General features: G+C 43.8%; 1 protein-coding gene across 7 annotated transcripts in view; it reads right to left on the reverse strand.

The window, feature by feature from the left end:
- Positions 1-16,991, reverse strand: part of LOC146060320 (uncharacterized) — a 267,579-nt gene that overhangs the window by 39,639 nt on the left and 210,949 nt on the right. For all 7 annotated transcript variants that reach the window (XM_083173388.1, XM_083173389.1, XM_083173387.1 and 4 more), the window contains exons 4-5: positions 15,645-15,673; positions 3,484-3,517 (exon numbers count right to left, since the gene is read on the reverse strand). In XM_083173388.1, the coding sequence (XP_083029514.1) occupies positions 3,484-3,517; positions 15,645-15,673 (63 nt within the window). The remainder of the gene's footprint in view (positions 1-3,483; positions 3,518-15,644; positions 15,674-16,991) is intronic.

Raw genomic sequence — 16,991 nt, forward strand, 5'->3', positions numbered from 1 at the left:
GACTGTCAAATTATTTCTCTCCCCTACGGCTTTCATGGTACCGAGGGGATTCGGCAGCAGGAGCGGGCGGGCATTCAGCCGGCATTAAGTTGCTCAATAAGCAGCAAATGGCAACTGCTTAACAAGCGGTACTAAATCAGGCACTGTATAATAATATATGATGACTTTGCTCAGTGAATGTGTGTCATTTTCACAGACTAGTTAAAGTCAGATCAGCCGTGCATTCTCTAGACTCAGGATCCTGCAGTCTGAGGAGTGGGTCGGTGGCAGGAATAATTCTTCCAGACCAACACCATGTATAAAGTGCCAATGTGCAGTGGCTGGCAGGCAGGCAGGCAGGCAAAGATGTGCAGCCGCTGGGGACCATGGTCACATGACATCCACATCCAACACGCAGAGCATCTTACACCTTTTGCACTATTCAGTACGTATGCCGACCCCCAAGTACCTGCAGCCTGACTTCCCCAGGAGGAGCTCTGCAAAACAAGGCTATTTGTGCATCCCCCAATTCTGATACAATCCCAGAATATCTGGGATGTATAGCAACTCTAATCATAAGGCAACTGAAGAAAATGGCAAGACTATCATTAATCAGCATAGTGGTCAATAACATAAAGATAGGTAGAATGTGGAAGCCATGTCGCATTGCTGTGTAACTCAGATATTACCGCTTTCACATCGCAAATGCATGGCCGCACCCAGGTTTTGGACACGGGTGCGACCCAACATCTGCGCTAACTGCGGCTCACAGCGACCCAGCTTATTGCTGACGTCATCTGAGAGTCAGAGTGGTGGCACATCAGGAGGGGGCTGGGGAGGAGGCAGCACTAAGGTGACGCTGCTGGCTTCTTCATAGAAGTGAATGGGACCCAGGTCGCTCAACCCAGGTTACACATTCACACTGCCTAGCAATCCGGGTCCGACCCAGGTAAAATCCTTCTTTTAACCTAGACCCAGGATATTTCAAAAGGTCCTTTCACACCGCACAGTGACCCGGGTCAACCCGGCAACAACCCAGGTCGGACCCAGGTTATTTGTGCAGTGTAAAAGGGGTATTATGCTGCTTTCACATCGAAAATGCTGGGTTGCACCCGCAATTAGGATACGGGTCCGTCCTGGGTGCAACCCGGTATTTGCGCTGACTGGGGCTCAAGGTGACCCAGCTTGTTGCAGGGTCGCTGAAATCATCTGGTGTGCGGAGCGACAGTGCATCAGGCGGGGAGGAGGGTGCACCCAGGAGACGTTGCTGCCTCCTCCATAGAAGTGAACGGGACCCAGGTCACACCCTTTTTTTCACCCGGGTCGGATTACCGGGTTGCTGGACCCGGAATTTTTCAAAAGGTCCTTTCACATAGCACAGTGACCCGGGTCGACCTGAGTTAATTGTGCGCGGTGAAAGAGGTATTGGTGTGATGGACACGGTACATGCTGATAAGAAGGGATAACAGAAACTGCCACTAGATCAAAAATGGCTACTGACATAGTTACATAGTAGTTAAGGCTGAATAAAGACTTGCGTCCATCTAGTTCAACCTACGTTTTAATAGCTTATCCCTTGTAAAAGAAGGAATATGGTTCTTATTAGTACCCCTGGATATTTTTATCCAATAAATGCTTGTCCAACCTTATTTTGAACGTATTTATTGTATCTGCCAACACCACCTCTCCAGGAAGAGAGTTCCAAAGTTTGACTGCTCTGACCGTAAAGAAATTTTTTCTTTTGAGGGAACGAAATTTTCTTTCCTCTAATCTAAATTCGTGCCCTCGTTTCCTAGATTCCTTTCTTGCAGTAAAAAGGGTGCTTGAGAGTTCCTTATATTTGCCCCTGATATATTTGTACATGTTGAGCATGTCCCCCCTTAAACGTCTCTTCTCTAGTGTAAATAGTCCTAGCTTGCTTAATCTCTCCTCATAGCTTAAATTCTCCATTCCCCTAATAAGCTTTGTTGCTCTTCTTTGGGTTTTTTCCAATTCCATGATGTCCTTTTTATAGTGTGGGGCCCAGAACTGTACTCCATATTCAAGGTGTGGTCTAACCAATGCCTTGTACAGTGGCATAATTACTTTTGAGTCCCTAGTTTCCATGCCCCTTTTAATACATGCTAGAATTCTGTTGGCCTTTTTTGTTGCAATGTGACATTGAACACTGCACCCCAGCTTATTATCTATATGGACTCCTAGATCCTTTTCAAGTGCTGAAGTACCTAATGCCTCCCCGCTTAGGTTGTAACTTGCACACTGGTTACGTCTCCCGAGATGCATAACCTTGCATTTATCCACATTGAACCTCATCTTCCACTTTTTAGCCCACTCATCTAGTTTGTTAAGATCATTTTGAAGTATGTTCACATCCTCTGTTGATTCAATAACTCTACTCAGTTTTGTGTCATCAGCAAAGATGGATACATCGCTGAGAATCCCCATCCCGATATCGTTAATATAAATGTTAAACAAGATGGGCCCCAGTACCGAACCCTGTGGCACTCCACTTAGAACTGGTATCATAGTTGATACTGCGCTGTTCACAACCACTCTTTGTTCTCTATTACACAGCCAGTTCCCTACCCTATTATATTGAGGTTTTCGGAAGTTGATTTCCAGTGAGACCATGTTGTGGTCACTGTTCCCTAGGTGTTACTCTGGTGTTTGAAACTAAATCTATGTTATTTGTTAATACTAAGTCCAATAGTGCCCCATTACGAGTTGGAGCATCTACCGTTTGATTGATAAACTGATCCTTGAGCAAGCTTAGGAACCCACTGCTTTTAGATGATTTACATGTCTCATTTTTCCAGTCAATATCTGGTAAATTAAAATCCCCCATTATTAGTACATGCCCCTGATCTGATGATTTTTTGATTTGGTTTAGGAGTAGAGACTCGTCCCTATCGTTCACGTTTGGCGGTCTGTAGCATACCCCTATTAAAATTTTATTATTGGGTTTTTTATTTTTATCAGTTATCTCTGCCCACACGGCCTCCGAGTTATCTTCTTCTGTATCTGAGATCATAATTTGCCCACAAGATGTTAAGTCCTTTTTTACATAAAGGCACACCCCCCCCGCCCCTTCTATTTTCCCTGTCTTTCCTGTAGAGTGTATATCCCTCCATGCTTAGCGCCCAATCGTGTGACTCATTACACCATCTTTCTTTTATACCAATAATGTCATAGTCGTCCCTAGTGGCCATAGCTTCTAGTTCCCCAATTTTTCCTGCTAAGCTTCTTGCATTAGCCAGTATGCATTTGAGTTTGTGTTTATTATTAGATGCTACCGTTGAGGCTACGTTGGGATCTCGTTTCTCTAATGATTTCTTACTGACTCTATACTGACATATAATGAAAAAAATACACATTAAAGTATTTTTGGTAAACTATACTTAACACTGAAAAAACGTATTTTTAACAATTTAAAGAAAAACAACAATACACATACCACTGGCATATCAAAATATATTTAATCACATAAAAATCACAAAACCTTACCAATACAAGTCCAGTTCAGAGTGACAGAGGAATCCTTAAAAGTAACAAAAAAAAGCAGGTATTAATTTAATTCATAGATTATAGTATGGAAGTGCAACAAAACATGGTATACATCAGCTTTATTGGCAATATCCCTAAAAATTAGTGGATCCTGTGATGGCACATGTGCTTTCCCATGGTGGATACAGTTCTGCAAATGCCAAGCCAAGACTTAGTTAAGCTAAAGGGCTTTATAAAAACTGCAAAACACAGCCAATACAATCATTGCCTTTTTCAGTTTTCAGTATCAACACAATCAGAAGTGCCGGGTTTTACAGCCAGATGTTTTATACATTAATCTCCCTCATTACCTAACACTCGAGAGTCTGACTGCTGAAACTGTCAGGAGCCAACAGATTAGCACCACCTTCAAGGCTGTTCCGTGTTATACCTTTCTGAGGAAGCCGCCGGTAAACAATGCGGAGAAAGGCTTAAAGGACTCTTTGCACCCCTGCCGATTACATCACCGCCCGCTCACCGTCCCGTGGAAGAACCCTGAAGGGCTGCATACTTTGGCTAGGCACCAGCAGCTGGGCTGCCACGTTTTGGATGAAAGGAAGCATTGCAGCTAAAGTGAGGCTGTCTTGTTAGAGCTCACAGGAGCTCATTAATTAATACTGCACCGCATATTCATTTGACTGCTTATTAATTGCGAGTTTTTCAAGCTACTAATCATGCATTCTGTTGACATCTGACCTATCCATAATCAACTATCATATAGCCATGGGAGAGCTAACCAATTGGCTACTTACCTCTAATCATTCCATACATTTCCAATGGAGCTACAGACTTGGACTTACTAATAACTAACACAAGGAGAACTAATAACTGCTGTTTTCTTGCGACTAACAAAATAACTTAAACACTACCTCATAAAGGGCCAGATTCTCTAAGCTTCAAAAGTGATAAAATGGAGAGTGATAAACAGCCAGCCAATCAGCTCCTACCTGACATTTTTCAAACACAGTCTGTGACATAGCAGCTAGGAGCTGATTGGCTGGCTGTTTATCACTCTCTATTTTATCTCTTTTGAAGCTCAGAGAATCTATCCCAAAGTTAGATTTAGTTTGAAGTGTTTATGTGGAATTTTATGATTATATGAATGCATGATATGCTTCTTTTTTAGATTTACCACCCGGTGATTTGTGCAAACTGTATTATTATTATTAATAAGTAAAATATTTTATTTTATATCTCCGAACTGGCGCTGTTTTTTCTTTTGTTCTGTACGCTATTTATGTCATTCTAAATTTGGCTGTAAAATTGTGCACACTCCTCCAATGTGCATTAAGCTTCAATGTTCCACACAGAATTCCACCAATAATTGTATTCAGTGTTTGCCCACCATTGGCTGTTCTTGTCCTGACTGAACACATTCACTTAAATGTTAAGAAAAATTGTATGATTAGCTAGATATTATTAGATATAAGAAAGCACAAAAATAAACAGCGGAATCAGCCACTCAGACTAGTTAGGAAGCCTCTTTTCAGAAGAATCTTGAGATCACTTAAAAAGGTAAATTGCATAGCATAATACTGTATATAAAAAGTATATATATGTATAGGTCTAATATGTGTCTACATTTTATAAACCGTATTATGCTATGTGAATGACCTTCTCAGCATTATTTGCTCTCTTTGATTATTACTGGTTGAGTTCCAAAATACTGTATATAGCTGTGTACATACGGTGCATGCTCCTGCGACCAGCTATTTCCCCCTGAGGCTTCCCCGGCACAGTCTCCTTTCATCAGCAACCATCTCAGCAATATATTACACAGTGTGTACACAGCTTATGAAATATTTCACATACGCTGTCAAATAAGATTAGTTAAATGCCTGTTAAAATGGCAGACACCAGGGCTGGAATATAGGAGGAAAGGGGCAGTCGCTACTCACAAAGGAGCTAGAGGTGTCAAAAGGAGACTCTGTGTGTGAGTGGGGTGTGGTGAATTCCAGATTCCTGTAGGCGGCTTCACCTTTCAAAACAGCCTGCTGCCGTTGGGTGATGTCCCATCTTCTGTACTAGCCAGTTCTGTCTCTCTGCACTGATGCATCTTTGTGAGGATGCTGTGGTCCTGGAATGTCCCAGCATGTTCAACAGGGCTACATCTCCTTCCAGTAATGCATTAGTGAAGACTCAGAAAGACAGAGCCGGCTAGGACAGAGGGTGAGACAACACCCTGCAACGGCAGACTCCTTGGAAAGGTTAACGCTTGGAGGTAAGCGCTCACCCACACTGAAGAGAGAGGGACTGTTAAGATGGAGGAGTTTGTCAACACAACACCGTGTAGGGTGAGGATAGCTGTGCTGCTGGGAGCCAGGGCTCTGTCATGCTGAGAAGGTGGTGTGTGTGTGCATCTCCGTCCCTGTCAGGTGTCCTCAATTGGAGATATTGCAGAACTGGGAGCTAGGGTGCGTCGTTTACATACACTAAAACATATAGATCAAGCTACGCTGTGACTGGGAAGTATTCTTGGAGGGCTGCTATTCTGGCTGAATAGATCATTATGTCATGCAGGAACCCAGTTTGACATAGGGAGTATTCAATTCTGTCCGGATTTATGTATCCAATTGTGGCCGGTTTCTGATGTTTTTTCCACCATGTAGATTTGACTTGATCAAGGTTGGGCTGATTAGCAGCACATGTGGCTTCCTAATAAAAGTGTTTTCAAGGCAGGAGGTCATTGCTCTTGATAGTGGAATAGTTGATTTGCCGGGCTGTGGACTACGATAGGGTCCTCTGAAGCATTCTGAAGAGTTTGAACTATGGTATGATTAACTATATGCTCCTTGCTGTAACTATACTTACCTATGCTGTGTACCTTGTATGCCGTGACCTGCTCCAAAAATAAAGACCAAGACTTCATCTTGATCAAGTGTATGTCTTTCTGTAATTCCTTGTCACAATATATTACCGGAAATGCGTTCCACAGATCTAACTCAGAGCGTACTCTTACCTTTTTCTCTTTTGCACTACCCGAATTTTTTCTTTTTCACTTTATTTAAGCTTATTATCTTTTCCTTTCATCCAGTGTTGGGATCTTAGTTTCTAAATTACACGTATACCCTGTGTCCCAGTGTTATGACGCAGGAAGTGATATCTTATAGGAAAAGGGTATTTAAACCCCTGCAGTTTGGTATGGGATCATGCTGCTTTCAACTGGGGACACAGATCTTTCCAGGATTACCGGTAGGTTGCACTTAATTGGTCCCATATCTTAAATGCTGTATGGATTTTGTTTCTACTTGTGGAATTTTGCTGTTCTATCTATATGTCACTCTGTTAAACTATGCACAACTTGTAATATTTTTTGCACAGTTTGTATATATTGCTTCTGCACCCAATAGTACTACTGATATCATGGTCTTAATGTTCACTTATATGTAATTATGTGCACATTGTCGCTCAAAGTCTGATGATGTTTGTATAACTATCTTAACGAGTCATGAATTACGAATAATGTACCATTATTTCCAGAACGTTCCATTGAAAGCTTGGTTGGGATTTACCCTGTCTAAAACAGTTGTTTTTAGTGATATTCACCTCTGAGTGTCCATTTCTTCTGCTCTATTGGTTTTGACTTCTGGTATATCTATTTGTTATTTATTTATATTTACATTTTTGTATCATTTATTTTAAGTCCCCCAAGATCATAAATATGGGCTTATTGTGACTACACTTGTTTATAGGTTACTATGGAGCTTAATACTTCTGTTTGACAAGGTGTCCGATCCAGAGCCTGATTTTATCAGCCTTTTATAACACAACGTGTTTTTAAATGAATTTTCTGAGAGCTACAGCTCACCCTTTTTAGACCGGATTAGGTATGTAATATGCTTTTAAATACATCTATTTTGGGACATTGAATCCCAACTAATGGGCCCCATACATCAGCAATCACAATTAATGGATTTCCAGATTCAGGGATTTTTTGGCCAGATAAATGGATTATACAATCTATTTGACTTGCCCACACATTACAGATTTATTTCAGTGATCGGCAGATTTTTCCATCTAAAGATTGCATCTTCATATCTGGAAATTGCCCAATCGATTGTCATTTCAGCTGTTCATAATGTAAATAGATGAAGAAGACGAATTGGGAATGCCCACACATATAAAAAAGATCCGCAGATAATACCAGATTATTAAACATGTTTAAAAATCTGATTAAGGGGGGCGTGGCCTAGCTGAAGAACCGAGCAGCAGCAATTTCCCTGCGCTCCTACCCACACTCCGTTTTAGTGGCTTTTTATTATATTTTCTGCCACCCCTCAGCCTCCCCACCGCCTGTACCTTCCTGACGCTGACCTGGGGCGCCGGTGGATGTGCGCTGCGGAGCCGGGAGACGTGGGGAAGCGTCTCTGCGGGTTGCGGCCTTGCCCACCTCCGAAGCCGGGACCTCAATTAGAGTGGCCAGCCGGGATCTGAGCTCCGTGCCGCGGACGGAGGAAACACGGGCGTTTGGAGCCGCGATTTTTGCATCTGCCGCCTCCTCTCCCCTGATCCTGTCCCCGCTGATACCTGTGACCAGATTTAGGGGTGCCGGCTGTCCCTGGAGAGAGGGGTAAGTGCCTGCAGGCCCTGTCAGCTCCGGCTGCCTGTTACAGCGGCGGCCATCTTGGATGTGATCCCCCCTCGGCTCCTGCCGCTGCGTGCGCCCCCTGCACCTGGGCCTTCACCAGCCTCTGTTGGGTGCCCCAGGAGCCCTCTAGAGAGATTGCCCTTCTCTGCCCTGGGGGATCAGCGGGACCCACGGCCCCCATATCATCTATATTCCTCCCTACATCTACTCTGAGGCCTTTGAACCTTGGCGACCCCTGGGTTGCCCCTGAGCAGGCTGGACATTACCAAAAGCCTCTCTCCCTGCACTTAGTGCTGACTGGAGGGTAGATGAGGTCCCCCACTGGTATAGGCTGACGCCCTGCTTAGCAGGTCTGGCAGGGGTCAGCCTCTCATTGCCTGCCCAGAGCCCTGTGCCGCACAACAACCTGTGGCATCCAGACTGGGCTGTCTATTGCCCCACCTGTAACCCATCCTCCTGTTGCTTCTGTGGCCCAGCAGAGCTCTTTTGGATCTGAATCAGAGCTTCACTCCCCAGGAAGCCCCAACCAGCTCGTTATTCTTACTAGCAGCTGTGGTAGCCCCCCTGTTAGCTCCTTCCACAATAGTGGGCTACTTTTCGCAAACCCTCTGGTTGCCCCAGAAGACATCTTCACCTCTACCCAAGATCTGATGGCGTAATCCATTATGATGTGACACTACGCCAGGGCTGGGCAACACCGGCCCTCCAGATGTTGATGAACTACACATCCCAGCATGCCTTGCATCGGTTTCAGCATGGCCACATAGCAAAACTAATGCAAAGCATCCTGGCATGTGTAGTTCATTAACATCTGGAGGGCCGGTGTTGCCCAGCTCTGCACTACGCCCTGCAATGTCACCGCCCATGTGACCCGTAATCTCATGCTCATTTCACAAACAGGCTCCATTCCATTATACTAGTGTGTGAAGTCCTGTCTGACACTGTTTCCAAACTCCACTGAAAATCTCTATCATGTCCCCTAAGAAATCTAAAGAGGTTTCTACCCCTCGGGTCTCTTTTCCTGCTAGGAGGACCACGCAGGCCCTGGGAACATCTCCGGGTACCTCTGTGGCAGCGCTAGCAGCTGACACCCCAGCACGCAGCTTTGGCCTGTCTTTCTTAATGGCAGGTGCCGATTGTGCCCCAGACACCCCACTCACAGCTGGGCTACTCTGTCAGATACTGTCCACCTTCAAATCTGACGTGACCAGAGACTTAACAACTGCGATTCGGGAAGTCAAGACCGATGTAATTGCTGTTGGGGACCGAACAGATCACCTTGAGAGGAAAATGGAGGAGCTGGTGACCTCCCATAATGACCTCCTCTCCTCCTATGACCAACAACAGGCTGAAATTGAAGCAGTTAAAAACAAGATGGCAGATCTCGAGGACAGATCTAGGAGGAACAACAAAAAAATTCAGGGGGATTCCAGACTCCGTATCCAACCCTGAACTGGAGGGTTATGTCACCACGCTGTTCCGCAAACTGCTGCCTTCCGTAGAAGAAAGAGACCTCTTGATCAACCGTGTCCACCGGCTCCCAAGACCTCGCTCAGTCTCGTCTGATCTCCCTAGAGACACCCTCCTCCGCGTACACTTCGTCACCACCAAGGAGCGCATCTTGAGGGCTGAAAGATCGGCCAGGGAGACGGGTACATTGGGAGGCCTACAGATTTTTCCAGACTTATCTGCAATGACGTTAGCCAAAAGAAGAGCACTAGCCCCGATTACTACTGCACTACGAGCCAACGAAATCCCCTACCGTTGGGGTTTCCCTGTGAAGCTTTTGATTACCCATGAAGACTCCACACACACCATCTCGTCACTTGATGCAGGACTCAAGCTCCTTTCAGAATGGGACATTACGGTAAAACACCCACCCACGCCTAAACGGAGTTCCGCTCCCCGTGCGGAATGGGGGGACACTTGAGTGACTATTACACTACCCCTTCGGGGTATATAAGCCATGTGTCCTTTATCTGGACAATCCCTGTCTCCTCACATCCTGGAGTTTGACCCCTTGGCTAAGTATAACAGCCGTTTGTTTATTAGGCTTATTGTCTGTTTAAGTATAACATGCCTTTTGCTACTATCCTTATGATAAAACTGTTTTGTGCTAGCTCTCTGCTAAATGACAGGTTACGTTAATGTTCATACAATATTTTTCAAGTTATGCACTGGTTTGTAGATGTGTTATTCACTAAGCAATTCTCTTATTGGGCCTACATGGGCGGTGGCACTAGGCCACCTATAGAGCCCCCACCTTCTCCCGTACTACTGCATTTGTCTCCCCTTACCTCCCTGCAGTAGTCATGTCGGTCCGATATAATGGACCGTTTTGGTTTAGTATTTTCCCTTTCCTTTTCAATTTGTTCCCTATTCTCCCCCTAAGTTACAGTCCTCCCCCTCACACTAGACTCTGTCTTGTACCTCAAAAATATGTACACCTTACATATCATATAAACGTTATGCTATTTGTTGACCTTTTCACCCAACATTTTGTCCATATGGTTTTATGACGACTAAGATCCTTTCCTTGAATGTCAAGGGACTGAACTCCACCAACAAACGCAAACTTGCCCTCACTTTCTTTCATAAGCAGAGGGGAGACGTGATCGCTCTACAGGAGACTCACTTTACCTCCGTAAACCCCCCTATATTTAGAGATAACAGATATCCTCTGGGATTTTATGCTAGTGGTCAGGTTAAACGTAATGGTGTTGCCATTCTTTTCAGCAATAAAGTGACGTTTGTCCAACACTCCCTCACTGCGGACAAAAATGGGCGTTATTTAATCCTGACTGGACTGCTAGATGACAAACTTGTTACCCTGGTCTCAGTATATGCCCCTAATTCTAACCAGATCCCCTTTTTACGTAAATTATTTCTTCTAATTCGCAAAGTAGCCAAAGGGTCACTACTAATAATGGGAGATTTCAACTTGGTATTAAACCCATATCTAGATAAATCTAACAAACCTTTCACGACTAGGCTACCTCCCCCCCTGGACCTTCCTTAGCATTTCGCAATATACTAACTGAATTCGACCTATATGACATCTGGAGAACTCATAACCCATAGGGCCGCGAATATACCTTTTTTTTCAAACGTCCACAATTCATACTCTAGAATTGACATGCTCTTATGTGACAAATGGACTCTACAACACTCCAAAGACATAGACATCCTCCCCATCACCTGGTCTGACCACGCCCCGATACTGTGGAAATGGTAGTTAAATAACTTCAATATTCCTTCCAGACCTTGGCGCTTAGCTCCCCATCTCCTAACTGACCCGTTGCCCAATAAAATTATTTCGGACAGCATTTCTTCGTACTTCGCTAACAATACCCCGCAAGACACGTCTACATTCACACATTGGTGTGCATTCAAGGCGGTTACTAGGGGTGCGGCTATTCAGGCCGGGGCTGCCCTCAAGAAACGAAACATTCAAAGACAAACAGACTTAGAAAATAAAATTAAGGATTTAGATTGCAAGAACCAATCCTCCCCTTCTGCTGCCCTAAGGAAAGAGCTTTCAGAAGCTCGTAGTCAATTGCAGAAAATGCTCCTGGCCCAAACTCAGTTGGCCTTGAACAGACTCCGTACAAAATTCTACCTACCAGGGAATAAATCTGGGAAAATGTTAGCACGTAAACTGAGAATGCAGCATGCCAAGAATAGGATTAAGCTCATACATTCCCCATCTAAGGAGAAACTTCTAAACCCAAAGGATATCTCTAACCAGTTTGCTAAATATTACTCTCAACTATATAACCTCTCTCTAGACCCAGACACCCCCCAACCCTCCAAAGTGTCTATCTCCTCTTTCCTAGAAGGAGTAAACTTGCCTTCCTTATCCAATGATCAATTAGAAGTCCTAAATGCCCCCTGGTCTCCGTCTGAAGTAGATGCTGCTGTTAAATCCCTACCTAGGGGCAAAGCCCCGGGCCCCGACAGGTTCATCAATAATTTTTACATCACTTACCGCGAAACCCTCACACCCTATCTGACTGATCTTTTCAATGCTATCACATCTTTAGGTTCCCTCCCCAAGGAAATGCTGGAAGCACAAATAATAACCCTAACCAAACCAGGAAAAGATCCAGTCCACTGCCAGAACTATCGTCCGATAGCTCTGCTGAACGGCGATACTAAATTGTTCGCAAAACTTATAGCTCTCAGAATTAAAAATTATTTGCCTATGCTGGTGCACCCGGACCAGACGGGGTTTGTCCCAGGGAGGCAGTCGTCTGATAAAACACGTCGAGTGTTTAATTTAATTGACTCTCTCATGGATGATCAGGGCCTTCTGCTGTTGTCTTTAGACACGGAGAAGGCCTTTACCGCTTAAACTGTGAGTATATGCAGGCTGTCCTCTCTAAATTTGGGTTTCCGAATCAGATTATGTCATCTATTTTGGCATTATATAGTACCCCCACGGCCCGGGTGTTCAGCAATGGCTTTCTCTCAGATCAGTTTCCCATTTCCAATGGAACAAGGCAGGGCTGTCCCCTCTCCCCACTAATATTTGTGCTATCTATTGAACCCCTTGCCTCCAAAATTCGTGCTGACCCTGATCTTCCCGGTCTCCAGTCAGGATCCTCATCGCATAAGCTAAGTCTCTTTGCGGATGATATTTAACTTTTTGTTTCTGATCCCTTACGTACATTACCCCATCTACACGACATTCTCGACAGTTTTAGTAAAGCCTCATACTACAGATTAAACACCACAAAAACTGATACCCTACCCATTAAGTTTGCTGATTCATACCCAATTCTGTCCTCTAAATTTCCCTATAACTGGCAGAAAGTGTCTGTACGCTACCTGGGTATAAATATCCCATCAGACACTGGGAAGGTCTTCGAGCTTAACCTACCACCCCTTCTTAGTTCATTAGAAACGCTTTCCAAATCCTGGCTTGCGTTCGATATCTCATGGATGGGACGCATGGCTGCCTTTACAATGTCCCTATTACCTAAACTCATGTATCTCTTCCGCACGATCCCCTACACTTTCCCGAAAGAGAGCTTGCCAAATGTAACTCTATTATGCTCAAATATATCTGGTCCTCAGGTCCCCCTAAACTGGCTCGCTCTAGGATGACCTAGAGCCAAAGGTGGATTGAACCTCCCAGACCTAGGTTTATACCATGATGCCTGCAAACTGGCCCAGATAAAAACTTTCTTCGAAGCGCACTCAGAATCAAGGTGGGTGGACCCTGAGATATCGCATGCAACGATTTCAATCGATGATCTGTTTAGAATACCTAAACAATTCCGTCCTGATCTCTCCTCACTTCTCCCAACCACTAGGGCCTCCATTGCAACCTGGGATGCATTGATCTCTAGACTCCCCCACCCCATATCTCAACTCCCACTAATTTCATTGAAATCAATATCCAAACTAATACCCAATTTACACCTTGCCAGATGGACCACACTAGGTATTTCAAAACTACGTGATATTTTGGAAGGCCAGCATATCCTCCCTTTCTCTGCCCTTCAGCAGAAATTCTCTCTCCCCAAATCTGAACTACTACATTATTTTCAAATTTGCCACTGGTGGAATACTGCCTATACTTCTAATAGTACACCTAGTAACTTTGATTCACATATCTATTCCCGCCTTAACCTACCAAACTCGAAAGGGGACGTTACATTTTGGTATAGAACATGGATAGACATTCCAAATTCCCCTAAGTCAAATGCACAGACCCACATGTTCCAAGTTCTGTTGGAGACAATGTGGTAATGTCGGTCACATATACCATATATTCTGGTCTTGCCCCCTTCTCACTGTGTTTTGGAAGGAAGTATTTGACCCAGCAAATCAGGTCTTAGACACAGCACTATTACCCACTCCATTAATAGCCTTATTTAATATCTTCCCTGACACGGTCTTACCTAATAAACGCTATGTTCTAGGCCATATATTCATTGCGGCCCGCGCAACCCTGGCCCAGTGCTGGAAACAACCCACCCCTCCTCTACTTTTAAAAGTTACTCAGAAAATTAACTTTAACTTCACCATGGAAACACAATATTCTTCCCACTCTGGCTCTGCATCTGCTTCAATGGCTCACTGGTTGCTTTGGCATGAATATGTTACTATTGGAGCAGGTACATCGCACATTCCCAAATCACCCCAATGTGACCCCCTTCAATTCAACCTTAACGAGATGCAAGCAGAATCTACAGACTCTCCTTGATCCCTTAATTCTCCACTCTACGATCTGCTTGTGTGGTTGCGTTACGTACTTAATGTTTATCTAATTATTTTACTGCTAGATTTATTTGGCAAATATAGATATAGCTTACATTACTATTATGGTTAAATACTTTACCTGATGTTTCTGTTTAGGTCTACTAAATTCTCATTGTGTACCGTATGACGATATTTCTTGTCTGCTTACTTATGTACAGAGTCTATGTACCCTCCCCCCACCTTGTCCCCCCCTGTTCCCTCCCCCCTTGTTTTACTTTATTCTGTAACCCCCCATCAAAAAATTTCAATAAAATATTGATGTTAAAAAAAAAAAAAAAAAATCTGATTAAGCAATCGATTGGCGATCCCTATTAATTTTTGATTGGGATTGCCAAAAGGGGGAGCCCACACATCTAAAATTAATTGTGGCAATCGTCTCCAGATCTCAGGATGGTCACAATTAGTTGCTGATGTATGGGGCCCATAACTTTCTGGACTTTTTTACATCCCTCCCTCCTTTCTCCAAACCCCCTTCTTTGTCTTGTTTCCTCTTCTAGTGGTCAGTTTGACCTCGTATAACATTGAGGTACTGTAGTAAACATTTAATTGACTTATGGTACATGTTTCACCACCTAGATCCAGATCACCCCTGAGGAAGTCCTAACGGACGAAACGCGTAGGGTCGATTCTGTACAACTACTTTCTGGTGTTGGATCTATATGATTTTATGAAATTTTGTTTTGCATATTGAAGCAAAACTCTATGTATTAACAACTTGAATAAAAACAGATTTTTATCATTGTGTATTTTCTGTGGTGGAAAAACAACATTGGGCGCACTTCTGCTTTCTTTCCTGTCTTGTCCTTATCTTCTGTACCTCTATTAACAGCAAGGCACCATAGAAGCGCTGCCCCATTACTAGCACAGAAAAAAGGTCACACCCACCCCGCCCCCATATATATATATATATATATATATATATATATACTCTGGAATCTTACACTAAATACAGTATTTGAGAAACAGACAGTCATAGTTATGGATTTGAGGGAAACGATAACCCTTTCTCAACCTCATCACTATTGTCTATTGCTCTATTTCGAGAATTGATCCCACTACATGTTTTAAAAATCCTTGAATATAAACTATTAGGGCCTACACACATAGGGTAATCACTCAGCACACAGCACTGCATAGCGATTTGCCACTGAGTGATCTCTCATGGCCAATGTTCTCCAGTGAGATGCTGCACCTATCATTTACCAAGATAAGATATAGTGGTCGTTCTTCTCAATTCACTTTAAAACAAAAATATTTTTTTTACCTGTTTTTGTTTCTTCTGTGCACGAGGGCCTAGAGAAAAAAAATAAGGGAAAACAGAAATTAAAACGTGACTTATATTATATAGGGGCTATTCACAATAAGGGCCAGATTGCAGGGGGGGGCGGGAGCTGTAACATTCCCACTGAAGTAGGGATGTAATTGGTGTTTAAACTCCAAAACAGTCAAAATACCGTTGCCCGAAATCATGCACCCGTCGGAATTCCGATGCCGGAATACAGACATCCCAAATGCAAATATACAGCTAGCATTCTAAGCGTCTGTCTACAGGACCCAACCCCTTCAGTAGCAGCCTTACTTTCCACGCTTGTTGCTGGCTTCTGTGCAATTGTGGGCTGAGGTCACATGGCTCAGAGCTGCTGGTCAGATGGTGGTGGGATGAGGACTAGGACCCATGGTACTAGATAAATGATTACATCTACACGTCTATAAATCCTCATTGAAGTAAAAAAAAATCCCAAGGAGTGAGAGCCAGCATATAAATGTAAAAAAAAAAAAAAAAGTTATTTTTCTCTTTATACAGAAAGCAGCAGTACAAAGCCAAGGCACGGATAATTCATCCCATAATAAGGAATCATGGAGACAAAAAGGTACCACACTGCTTTTCTTGACCTGCGTGAAAGCATTGTGCCTTTGACCTTGTATGATTCCCAAAGAGGTCTCTGTATCTCTATATCATGGGTCTTCAAACTGCGGCCCTCCAGATGTTGTGAAACTACAAATCCCAGCATGCCTTGCCACAGTTTTAACACTCCCTTATAGCAAAACTGTGGCAAGGCATGCTGGGATGTGTAGTTTCACAACATCTGGAGGGCCACAGTTTGAAGACCAATGCTCTATATCATCTGTGCAGACTTCAGGACAAGGTATAATCCATCACAGACGTGCAGCTAAAACATTATGGTCCCCAGGGCAACATTTTGGAGGGGGCCCAGCACTAATGCTTCTAGGAAACATCTGCCTGCACCATAGTGACCTCTTCCTCCATTAATGCTATTCTTCATAGTAGAGCTCTAGTTATGCTATACCCGTCAGTAGTGTTATTTGCCATGGCAACACTAAAGTAGCTCTAACCCTATTGGTAGATATGAATATTACACAGCAGCCACAAGACTGCAGGGCTGAGACAGTGGCAGTTTATAGCTAATGTAAAGAAAGGGGAGAAGGGTGGGGCTACCAGTCACCTCCTGATGCAGAAAATACCACTTTGTGTGGTATACCACTTTCAGCAGCATGTCCCTTTCTGGAACAGTACTAGTCTCGGAGATCTATTCCACTCATTGGCTCATTTAAAAAGGCTTTTATCGAGGCAAATCCTACTGTCTGATGG

The sequence above is a fragment of the Crinia signifera genome, chromosome 2 (assembly GCF_055691185.1).
Source record: "Crinia signifera chromosome 2, ASM5569118v1, whole genome shotgun sequence".
NCBI lineage: Eukaryota > Metazoa > Chordata > Amphibia > Anura > Myobatrachidae > Crinia > Crinia signifera.